Source organism: Gastrolobium bilobum, unplaced genomic scaffold (genome assembly GCF_033153095.1).
Source record: "Gastrolobium bilobum isolate Gb01-03AN ecotype WA unplaced genomic scaffold, APGP_CSIRO_Gbil_v1 utg28160, whole genome shotgun sequence".
Classification (NCBI taxonomy): domain Eukaryota; kingdom Viridiplantae; phylum Streptophyta; class Magnoliopsida; order Fabales; family Fabaceae; genus Gastrolobium; species Gastrolobium bilobum.
In genome coordinates, this window is record NW_026900111.1 from 86160 (window position 1) to 98110 (window position 11951).

The window sequence follows — 11951 nt, forward strand, 5'->3', positions numbered from 1 at the left end:
AGCAACTCAAGCTTCTGAGATCAATGTTCTCATTTATCCTCATATTCCTAGTTTTCAAGATACTACATAATTCCTCAGTATGCAGAAAAACTGAAGCATCATTGGAGATGAGTCTTATACTATTTTCAGTGCTTCCCTGGCCTCTTCATTTGGAGTAGTGTTACTATACCAATATTTTTGTCCAACTTGCTAAACTAGAACAGGTCACTGATCTAGTCCTGGTATCAGATCAGACCACCTTTCTTTCACGCATATTTATAGTTGTCCCTCCTTGTGGTTAAACATAAAGATTTTCGAGTAAGAAAACTTAATTTTCACCAAGGGTCCTTCATTTTGGTATAACAAGCTAGTTTAGCTAGTCCGGATTGACAATTTTTTATCTTGGTAAGGAAACATGAATCGTGGAGCTAGAGAATCAACTAAATAAAATTTCAATCTGTTTTAAGTTACATTCAACTCAATGCATTAATCAGATAATGTGCATACAACACTGTTAAAATTAGTGATAGTCATCTACTGAACTGTAAATTAAACAACTGACAAATAGAAAAAAAGTATAGATCAGGATAAAGAAAAGCTTCCAATTTCAAATATGCATCAATTGCTCTTCGGAGATACCTGTAGGGCCAATTCATCTATAAAGTTTCCTTCACTAAGCATCTTATCTGACCCCCCTAAGATTCGCTCCTACAAATTTACCCAATACATTCTTAAATGCCTGCACCATACAGGAAAAAGAAAGGAAGCAAATAAAGAGGAAAGAAGTGAAAAGAAAATGAATATTTTCATCTTCAAAGTCGTGCACATATTTCGTCAAGGAATATTTTTTTTTTGCCATTTTGATTAGTTTGATTTACACGCTTTACATTTAAGTGTGTACATCTATTTGGCTGAAAACTAAGAAAATCTTACAGGTTCTTATCTTTCAAGAGAAGCATAAAATGCTTCTGTTTCTACATCGTCTTGACTTGGCTCAATTTGATTTTTGAAAGACGCGTCAATTGAGGTTGGCGACACCGTGCAACACGTTTTTAGGTGTATTTCTTCTCCACTAACTTTGCCGCTTGATGAAGGGGGAATTGGGGCCTGAATATTTTGCGAAGATTCTCCTGAAGTATGACAATTTAGAGTATGATGATGCAAGCAACACAATGGCCATTTTTTAATATACAAAAACAGAAGCGTTAGTAACGGTAGACATACAAATAAAAACTTTGTTCAGATGGTGAGATATTCAATTTATAAGTTTGACTAATCATCCTTTTTCTGATGAATATAATGTAGGGTTTTATAAGAGTTATGTTGTAGGAAAAGTGATTGTGTAATGTTATAGAGATTCGTTTTGCGTGCCTTAATTTTTTATTTATTTTTTTGTTTTAAAAAGTGTGGGCCCCACAAAATGTTATGAGTGTAGGAGAGTTTGTTCTGTTATGTTAAAGGATAAAACAAAAATCCTATAATGTAAGTCTGAAATGTTCATTTTAGTAATTCGCTTTTATTTTACTAGTTGTCAATACAGTACCAGTTGTCTTCATATGAAATTAGCCCAAAGAATAAATTCCGTAACGCGGAAAATTAAGTTAGGTAACATAAGGTGAGGCACTCTCAACTCTCAAGAGACTGAAAACTTTTGTGGAATTGATATTGTAATTGACCTTGCTTGTTTGTTTGAATAGTAATATTGACAAAATAAATAAATAAATAAGCAAATATGAATCTGAATCTTAATGTGCATCTTATGGTTAGAAAATCCAATCTCTTCATAAATAAATACCCCCAAATTGTTTACCTTCTTCGGTGGCAGCACCCCTAGCAAAGTTTGACGCTGCTGAATTCAAAGCCACTTTTGAAGGTGCAGAACAAGAAGGTTCACAGGCTGCATTGTCCAAGTTCACATTTAACATACCTATTTTCCTCTTTATGGACACAATTTCACAGCCTATTGAGATGATAAAGTTGAGTAAATTTTTCCAAATTAAGAAGCCAAAATAGCTTATAAACTAACAAGTTAAATCAAAATTTGCAAATATTATTTTGTTATATTTCCATACTAATTCATAATCTTATAGAATTCAATATCTCTTACATTACTTAAACAACTAATTGAAATTATTTATACTTTCTTCAAGAAAAAATTAATAATGCACCACGTTAGCGTTCTAGCCCTGGTAATCGTTGAGAAGAAAAATATATAGGGCAAGTAAATTCGGAAATAGTGAAAGCATACCAAGAAAGAAATGACACAAATGTATATTTACCTTGGAAATTGGGAGTGCTACTTCTCAGCTTTGATACCATTGAATTTGAATGCCAATTCATATTATTGTTCGATGCTGTAGGTGGAAGCAATGAAAGCAACTCTTTGCCCTTTCCCAATTTTATTGTTTCCAAAAAAGGCAATCAAGCCAAATTATTTTGGTGCTGCATAAATTGTCCGACAGTCTGCCATGTCCACCAATCTATGCTCTTCTTTAAGCAACAGTGGATCGCTGAATTGAATGTCCTCCATGAGACTTCCTTGTTTGAATACATGGATTCCACTTTGTTTGACAAACACTGTTTCTTCTGTGCTTGATAAAGTACACACCACATAATTCCATTTATTTTCTTCTATATCAGAAAAAATTCCGTCAAGTAAGAATTTATCTTGTTTTATATCGGAAAGAACCGTATAATCCCCTGCATTGTAAGCCAAATAGAAATCCTCTTCTGTGTCTTTTGAAATGCCGTTGACTTCAATATTGAGCCGAAAAGTGGCATAATATCCAATGTGAATAGCAAAACATAGAGATATCGCAGGGATCTTGTTACGAAACCAGAAAGAAATTGACGGTCCCCTGACACAATGCTCAAACCACTCTGGAATCCTTGTTTCTGGCAAGAGAAACAGTTTGCCTCCACCCTTCTCGTGCAGTTCCTATTAGTCATAATATATTCATACATTTAGCAACACTTGTATAGTTTGAGTCAACATAAAATGTATGAAATATCAAATTAAATACATAAGAAAAGAAGAACCTCATTCAGTAACATGCTTGTACACTCGAATGTCAAGGATGGGCAGACTTCTGCATACAAAGTTCTTATGTTGGGTGAAATCCCCTTAATTTCTTGAAGATTCCCACACTCAACCAAAGCAAGTGTCTTCAAACATTCAGGAAATAGTGTGAGGTCTAAAACTTTCAAGGATGTGCACTTCACTACAGAGAATGTTTCTAAGTTGGGAGGAATCCCTCCAATTTCCCGAAAATTCTCGCAAGAAAGTAAAGAAAATTCTGTCAAAAAGCAACATTCTTTGATGCATGCAGGAAGAATTGTGAGATTACACTTGGATAGGCTTAACCGTTGCACATTGGCAAACAAAGGGAGACCTTTTCGAATGAATTCGTCTGATATATTGCATTCCCAAAGGTCAACACTATAAATGAGTTGTGCCTCACCTTCGTCCTGTTTAGATAAAAGCAATCCCTCACATTCCCTAACAATCAACAAAAGATGTTTTCGCATCGTCGAAATGCTCCTTGGTAACTGCAGAACTCCACAACGCCTCAGCTCTAGACTTTCAAGCTGAGTGAGATTTTGAATTGAAAATGGTAGTTCTTTTATGGGAGTGTCAGTGATACCAAGCCTTGTTATTTTTTCCATCTTTCCTAATATTTCTGGAAAATTCTCAAGACTCGGACAATATGAAAGTTGGAGTTTTTTAAGAGAGGTCAACTTGATGGGTGGAAAACTCCTTAACTTCTCACAATAATCAGCGTTCAAGAATTTAAGTTTATTCAAGAATCCAACTGATGTGTGAATTTTAATTAAATTATAACATTTTTCAAATGATAATTCTTCTAAATTTGGGACACCAGACACATCAGGTATCTCGATAATACATTCACATTTTTTAAAATTCAAAACTCTCATATTCACAAACTCCTGCCACCAAAAAATAGAAAACAAAACAAGAAATATGAATCAAATGAATTATAATAGAATGAATATATTGATATAAAAGACCAAGGAAAGGAACATATTATACTTACCTTATTTGACTTGAGAAAATCAATTGAAATAGAACGACTTTCAGGTAACTTCAGTATCACAAGTTTCTCTGGATGAAAATCAGACGGTAAAGATGGTGAAGGATATCTCCACCATTCCAGTATTCTCAAACTATTTGGAAGATGTTTGGGACCTTGTGCAAAACAACTGTTTCTAATAATAAGTGTTTTGAGGTTTTCCATCTTCTTGAAGGCGTTTCCATCCCATTCAACTACTTCTTCAAATTTTGGGAATTCCAGAATTATGATTTGAATACTACTAGTTCCCTTTCAAGACAAAACCACAAGTCAACCGTAATACATGCATACACACACACACACATGCACACACACACACACACACACACACACACATATATGTATGTAGAACAACAGAAAGTGAAATAACATTGTCAACAAAAGATTGTAAATAGACTTATAAATATAATAACCTAGGTGTCTAGCACATAATAATCAAAAGAGATATATAAAGGTAAAATTTGGAAAACCAAAGCGTCCATATCAATCTTACTGTATTATCTTGTAAAACTTGAACTATATCATTGGGGAACCATAATCTACTACGTTTTCCTAGCTCTCTTGGTGCTTCGAGTCTGACAATTTCTTTACCCATTTCCTCTATCAGGTCATGCAATGTTACATGACCAGATACATTAATCTTTATGAGAGATTTGTCAATCAACACTCCAATGCCATATTCTGGGCGAAAATCATGATGAGCATAAACATATGCCAAAACATATCCTTTCAAGCAACAAGCAATATCAAGAAACAATTTTTTCTGATCTTCCTCCAAAGAATCAAAACTTACTTTCAGTATGTTCTGGATCTCATAATTAGGAATTCTTCTGTACTGATCTAATGCAGATTCCCATTCTTCTATCCTTTTTCCAAACAAGTTGGAACCTATTACCTCCAAAGCCAATGGAAGTCCAGAAGCATAAGTCACTGCACGGTTTAAAATGTCAACATAACTAGGATCAATTTTATCAGTTCTAAAAGCATTCTGACAGAGCAATTCAAGAGCTTCTTTTTTATTCAACCCATCTACCTCATACGTTCTTTCAACCTCATGACTTTTCAGCAAATGCTTGTCCCGAGTTGTAATGATGATTCTGCTACCAGAACCAAACCAATCAGGCTTTCCAACAGTTGCCTGCAATTGCTGTCGTTTATCAACATCATCAAGAACTATAAGAACCTTCTTCTGCTGGAGCCTATGCTTTATTATTGGAATTCCTTTATTGACACTTGATAACTTAATATCCTTCTCTCCAACTAAATCAGAAAGAAGTGTCATTTGGAGATGTTCTAATCCATGTTTAATTGAATTTTCTCTCACATTATCAAGAAAACACAAAGCTTCAAATGAATCAGCAGTAGCATTATAAATTGCTCGAGCAACGGTTGTCTTCCCTATGCCACCAATTCCATGGATCCCTATCATGTGGACTCCATCAGATCCGACATTGAGAAGAGAGATTATTTTAAGCACTTTAGACTCCAATCCAACTGGATATTCCGCAACATGTAAAGGAGAGCGATTAATCTTGTTGGAGACCACTTTAGCAATCTTCTCAATAAACTCATATTCGTACTCATTCCTGACCAATTATTGAGTAAAGTGATACTAAATGAATCATATTAACATTAAAACCAAATCATAAGAGAAATGAAAATTAAAGAAACAAAACGTACGAAAATAAAACAGTACCCCTGTTGTTTAAAATGAAAGCCAGACAAGTTAGCTGCTTGATGCAGAGCCATCCTCCATTTCCGCAGCTTCTCCTTGTTGTCCTTGAACCTCTCTTCATGACTAGCCATTGCTTGTTCATAGCTACCCCTCTGATGTCGCACGTGAGAAGGGTCAACGTCATAGAAAACTGGCAAAACCAACCGACCCTTTTCTTTGATACAGTGAAGGATATGGACAAGTTCATTCAAGCAAAATGAAGAAGAAGCATAGTTCTTAGAGAACACAGTGACGGCAATCCTGGATTCTTCAATTGCCTTGGCAAGTGATGGTGTGATTTCCGCTCCTCTTTGAAGCTCTTCATCATCAATGAAGGTGTGAATTCCCCTGTCACGAAGAGCTTTGTAGAGATAGCCAGTGAAACCGTGACGAGTATCTTCTCCTCTGAAGCTGAGAAACACATCGTATTTCCATCCAAAGCTAAAGGAAGAAGAGGGCAACAATGATTCTTGCCTTGCCATGATTGCTCACCGTTCTGAAACTAGAGAAGTTTAGAAACACAGTTTGGTAAAGTAAATTGAATAAAGAAACAAAAGTTGGCCTCTTGTAAACAAAACAGCAGGCGGAGTTAACTTCTTTGCCTTCGAAAGAATATTTTTTTATTTTAATTTATCTTTTGGTAATTTGTAATAATATCTTAAGTCACTTCGTTGCCTTCTTCGAAGTTTCCTTTACTAATATTTTGTTTGTAATTTGTTCTACCGTCTTAACAACTCAAATGACTTCAGGATGATATTTTTTAATGGGTCATTCTACGGTGTACACCAAAGGACATATGGTGAACTCTTTAAATATGTTATTATAATGAGTGAATTCATTTTCTGATTTATTTATATTTACAATATGTGCTCTGGTAAAATTTGCTTGGGATGGATTAAATAAGACGAGTGGAGGAGGAGGTGTCGAGCTTTTCCAAACTGATATAATTCTATCTCACTATTTGAACAAAGAGCTAAACATTGATCGACCGAGATTCAACTGGTTTAAGCTAAACCCGTTTGGATAAACTTTAAAAGAAAAAACATTTTATACCTCATTTGTTTTTAGGAAAAAATATTTCTGCAGTTACTGCAGATAAGATAAGTTATCTGCATTTATTTTTAAAATGACATCGTTTTGATATTAAAATCTTAAAAATTTATAAATATAAAGACTATTATAACCCTGAAATAAATTAAAATTACAAAAACACCATAATTTTCGACCCAAAACGACGCCGTATTGGGCTTACTGCAGATAACTTATCTGCATCTGCAACAACTGCAGAAAAAACGAATCCTTTATTTTAAAAGAATTTTTTAATAAAATTAAAATTATTTTGCATTTGAATATAATATATGAAAAACACTTTTCCCAAAAAATTATATGGATATTAAAATAAAAAACACTTTCTGAAGTTAAAATTACTAAAAAGGTTACGTGAAAACAAATTATGGACAAAACGACTGTACTACTCAGAAACGAGGAATGTTTCTCCAAGTGAAAGCTATTATGAAATATTTTTTCGATGTAGAGCAGTCAAACACATTTGTCAACATGACGCGAATGGTCCTGTCAGTGTGCATGGCGTTAGTGGCGGAGCCGGGTTCAAATTTGAGCCCGGGCTAAAAAATTATATGTGTATTTATTTTTCTTAATTTTAATTAGTTCAAATCATAATAAATTTAAATGGGGAAAGGATCCGTTTACAAATATTTTTTAATTTTTTTGCAAATTATACTATATACTTCCGAAAAACATAATGTAACTTTTCTGGGAATACATAGTGTAGTTTATAAGAATTTGTAAACAAAAAATTTGTAAATATATAACCCTCTTCATTTAAATTATGTTAAATACAGAGCACTTGAGCAGGCAGTACCAAGAAGAATTATAATTTTAGTAATTTTATAAAAGTAGAAATTGAACACATAACCTAATACAACTTACTCAAATCTCTTCCCAAAAATATATTAAGTTTTAGATAGGGCCAAATTATAAATTGTAGTCCGGGCCAAATTATATTTTTAACCCGGACTAAATTATAATTAATTACATAATTATATATAATAGGTATAATTTGTTAAAATTTAGCCCGGGCCGAGGCCACACCCAGAAGGTATGTGGCTCCGCCACTGCATGGCGTGACTGGGTGACATGTAGGCAGCTCATGCAATGCCGTCAACCACCATGACGCTAAACACTGCAAACTCGTCACTCTTTTTGACATCTCAAGACCCATCAGCTGCCACTAGGGGTGTTAACGGGCCGAGCCGAGCCAAGCTTTGGTTTTAAAAGGCTAAGCCTGTGTTTAAATGTGTCAGTCTGACCAAGCCTGTTACCTGATATGAATATAATTATCGGCCTGTGACCTGACTTATTTACAAAAAATAAAAACCTGATTTAGCCTGTTAGTCTGTTTAAAAAAAATAAGATAACAAAAACTTATCCAAATAGAATATACAATCAACATCACTAGTAATTCCATAAATTTTCATAAATTTAATATATATCCAAACATCATAATATAGAACAAAATCATTCAAAAAGGGTATTTATCAAATAAAATTGAGTGAAATGGATTAAGGAGAGAAAAAGGGCTATTACAAGTAGTATAAAAAAAATAAAAATTAATATACTAGACCAGCCTGAGAGGCTCTAAGGCCGAGTTTTTGAATTGGAGCCTTCGGCCTTTTTATTAAACAAGCTTTTATACAAGTCCAAGTCTGCTTCCAACAACCAAACTTAGACGTGTAAGCTCCTATCTTTACGAGCTGAGTCAAAGGTCCTGATTCATTTATTACCCCTAGCTGCCACGACGCTTTCCTTTGCTAATCCCTTTCTTCATGTTAAATATTATAAACAATATAGGTTACGTAAGGTTGCTAATCATTTTCTTCATGTATATATTTTGTATAACTAAAGTCTTTGTGTCTATCCAAAAAAAAAAAAGTCTTTGTAAATTAATAATATAATAAAAGTTACGTATAATAGAAATCTTTGTAAATTAATAATATTTTCCGAAAAGTCTTTTATTACGTATAATAAAAGTTACGTAATAAAAGTCTTTGTAAATTAATAATATAACTAAAGTTGCGAACAGGTAACAGGTGAACATTGTCTTCATACTAGTGATAAACATTGCAACTGTAAGATTTATGTTTTTTCAGTAGTAAAATAATGTCTGTCTTAATTAATTTAAGATTGATATTTTAATTAATAATTATTTAAACTTTAAGAATTTTTTGAATTACGTTTTAATTATTTGATAAATTTAATTAGGTTGTAGAACTATGGAAACCATTAGATGCAGTGATTTTGAATCTTTTTCTGTAAGCAAATTCAGTACTTTTAATTAATTTATAATTTTTGTTTTAATTAATTTAGTAAATAGATGCAATGAAATTCTACGAAAGAAACCAATTCAATACATTAATTAATAAACTGTAATTCTGAAATAGTAATAAAAGTATTTTAATTACCTTAGTGTTTATATTATTTAAACCGTAGTAATGGAATTTATTAGTAAAATAATAGAATTTTTAATTAGTGTTTTAATTATTGAAACTGTAATATTCTTTTAGGGATTTTTGTAATTAGTGTTTACATTATTTTATAAATACAATTATTAGCCTTAAAATTATTGATACCCTTTTAGATCCAGTAATTGTTTATTTAGGGTTTTTTGGGTGAGCAGATTAGTTGTTAATGAAACGTTAAGAAAAAAAACATAAACAGATTAATTTAGTAATTATAAGTTATGAAATCTAAAGAAAAAAACCTACTTAGTTAAATAGATTAATTGTTAATAAAATTATTAAACAGAAATTATAATTAACTATTTAATTAAATATTAATAATATTTTATTAAAAACATAAATCAAACACACTCCCATAAAAAATATTTTAAATATTAATTAAGGATTTGCTTTTTGTGCAGCTACTGAAGATAAGTTATCTGCAGTAAGTCCAATACAACGTTGTTTTGCGGCAGAAATTGTTCCGGATGGCCCAACCATTGGCGGCCCAATGATTCAGGCACAACTTCAGCCTCCTGCCCACGTCAGCCCTAGGAGCTATCAAGGATCCCTCCCCAACGCAACGACTCTCCCTAGGAGAAGCACCAAAACATCCTGTCTTGGGACCCCAACCCCCAAGGGAGACCGCCACAGTCACCACAAAGGGAAACTGCCCCTTTGTCCCATGCTGATACCGCCAGACGTAGAGGGCGCAACGCTGCTATCATAGCAGCCCCTGCCACGCCCAACACTGCCACCCGTAGTGAATCCCAAGGAGGGTTGATCCCCTCCTCACCAACTCACACCAGGTGCGCACCACCTTCCCCTATAAAGAGCCCCTTGGGCGCACCATGAAAGGATCTTATCTTATATATCGTTATTATGCCCATTTATATTAAGTCACATATACTCATACTGAATCATCTATTGTTATCTTCTTGCCATCATACTTGGTACAGTCCTCTATATCTTGGTCTTTACCTGTGCTAGTGGCACCATCCATACAGTGATATCATCCCCAAAGGGAACATAGTGGGCTTATAGATTCCAACGGTAAATTGGCGCCGTCTGTGGGAAACTATAAACTTCCATTCCCATTCTCCTACCAAAGATCTAAAGGAGGCATTTCACTTTCTGATAGCAAAACATGGCTATCACGACAAGAAGAGCAGAACAAACTAGAGCTGCTACCCCTGAAGGTCATGCACAAACAGTTCATTCTAACTCTCCACCATCCATGCATTCATCCCCAGCTGAGCAAGCAGCCGGCGAGGCCCTTCCCCCGGTACTGCAATATGTTGGCCCACAGTTACCAGCAGCAGACGCTGAAGTAGCACAACTGCATCGTCGCGTAGCCATACGCGAAATGCAAGGAGAGAACTTGATCCCAAATCAACCTCCACCGCCAAGAGTTCGTTTTGGAATGCCACTCCCCATCCCTGGCCCGCAAATCATCCCCCCAGCTTATTACCAACGACCAGCTAGAAGCCAGCCTGTCGCTATGTACAATGACCACCGAGTTCCAGTGGCCACCCCATATCCCCCTGGACCTTACACCCACAATGTTGCTGCCCCTTACCCCCCACCTTTCCCTACTGGTTTTCCATTCCACGGTTACGCAATACCGCCCCATAATGCTATCATCCCACAACCCTAAGGATCAGGCATAAACCCAGGCCCGCCACAGTATGGCGCTCATCAAGCCCCAGCCCTCTCTTACTCTGTTGAGGCCCCCCAATCACCGCACCCACCACCAGACCTACATGCTCGTAACCCGAACTTAAGAGTAACACCTGCCAACACCTCAGGACGCAACAAACCCCTGACTGATAGTGTATGCCTAACGCCTATACCCCTCGGTTTCAAAGGGCCCTCAAATATCACAACGTATGTGGGCGACACTGATCCTTTCGAATGGATCCAGAAATTTTAGGCAGCAATGACCCTGCATGGTGAGACAGACCTCCTTATGTGCAGGACTTTCCCTACACTCCTGGGGGGGTAGAGCTTTGACATGGTACACCACTTTGCCAACAGGGAGTATAGCATCCTGGGATGATCTGGCCAACAAATTCCAGACCCATTTTGCAACAAACCGCCCAATGCCCAAGTTTGTGCACGCCCTCGAAAAAATTCGACAACAATCAGGGGAACCCCTCAGATCTTTCCTGGACCGCTTCGACAAAGAGGCTCTTCAGGTGCAAGGCTTAGACCCTAAAGTGCAGGTGCACATACTTTTGTCAGGCCTGCGCCAAGGGGTGTTCGCAAACGAGCTTGCCCGCCACGAAATTACTGACCTTGAAGAAGTCAAGAAAAAGGCTCAGGAGTTCATGAGGATTAAAGAATACAAGGGGAGTAGAGCTGAGGACTCTCATAACTGAGAGAAGAAAGCCAACAAAAAAGACCATCCGGATGAAGAGAGGAGAAGTCACAAATCCTCCAAGTATTCCAGCCGCCCAGTTGGGCGTGATATCCAAAGACGCCAATCACACAGTGTCCTACAAACTGAATACAAAGAACGCAAGAGTAACCCACAACCCCAACATCCAGACAGAGAGACCACTGTGTATTGCAAATTCCACCGTAGCAACGGTCATAGCACTGAAGAGTGCAGATCTCTCAAGGATGAGATTGACGAGCTAATCAAGG

At 36.0% G+C, this 11951-nt stretch overlaps 1 protein-coding gene across 1 annotated transcript; it reads right to left on the reverse strand.

Moving 5' to 3' along the window:
* Positions 1-511: 511 nt before the first annotated feature.
* LOC133295359 (disease resistance protein Roq1-like) lies at positions 512-6320 on the reverse strand. Its single transcript, XM_061494189.1, has 8 exons — positions 5767-6320; positions 4564-5656; positions 4035-4319; positions 3019-3927; positions 2259-2917; positions 1790-1939; positions 913-1109; positions 512-687 (listed from the first exon to the last, which is right to left on the reverse strand). Exons 1-5 carry the CDS (start codon positions 6264-6266, stop codon positions 2411-2413), a joined length of 3294 nt encoding a protein of 1097 aa, XP_061350173.1. The 5' UTR covers positions 6267-6320; the 3' UTR covers positions 512-687; positions 913-1109; positions 1790-1939; positions 2259-2410.
* Between the last annotated feature and the right edge of the window lie 5631 nt (positions 6321-11951).

Coding starts and splice junctions, on each gene's coding strand:
- LOC133295359 (XM_061494189.1), bottom strand. CDS start 6,266: ATGGCAAGGCAAGAATCATTGTTGCCCTCTTCTTCCTTTAGCTTTGGA. Junction 4,320..4,563: donor AAGTTTTACAAGATAATACA/GTAAGATTGATA, acceptor TTGTCTTGAAAG/GGAACTAGTAGTATTCAAAT. Junction 3,928..4,034: donor ATTTTCTCAAGTCAAATAAG/GTAAGTATAATA, acceptor TTTTGGTGGCAG/GAGTTTGTGAATATGAGAGT.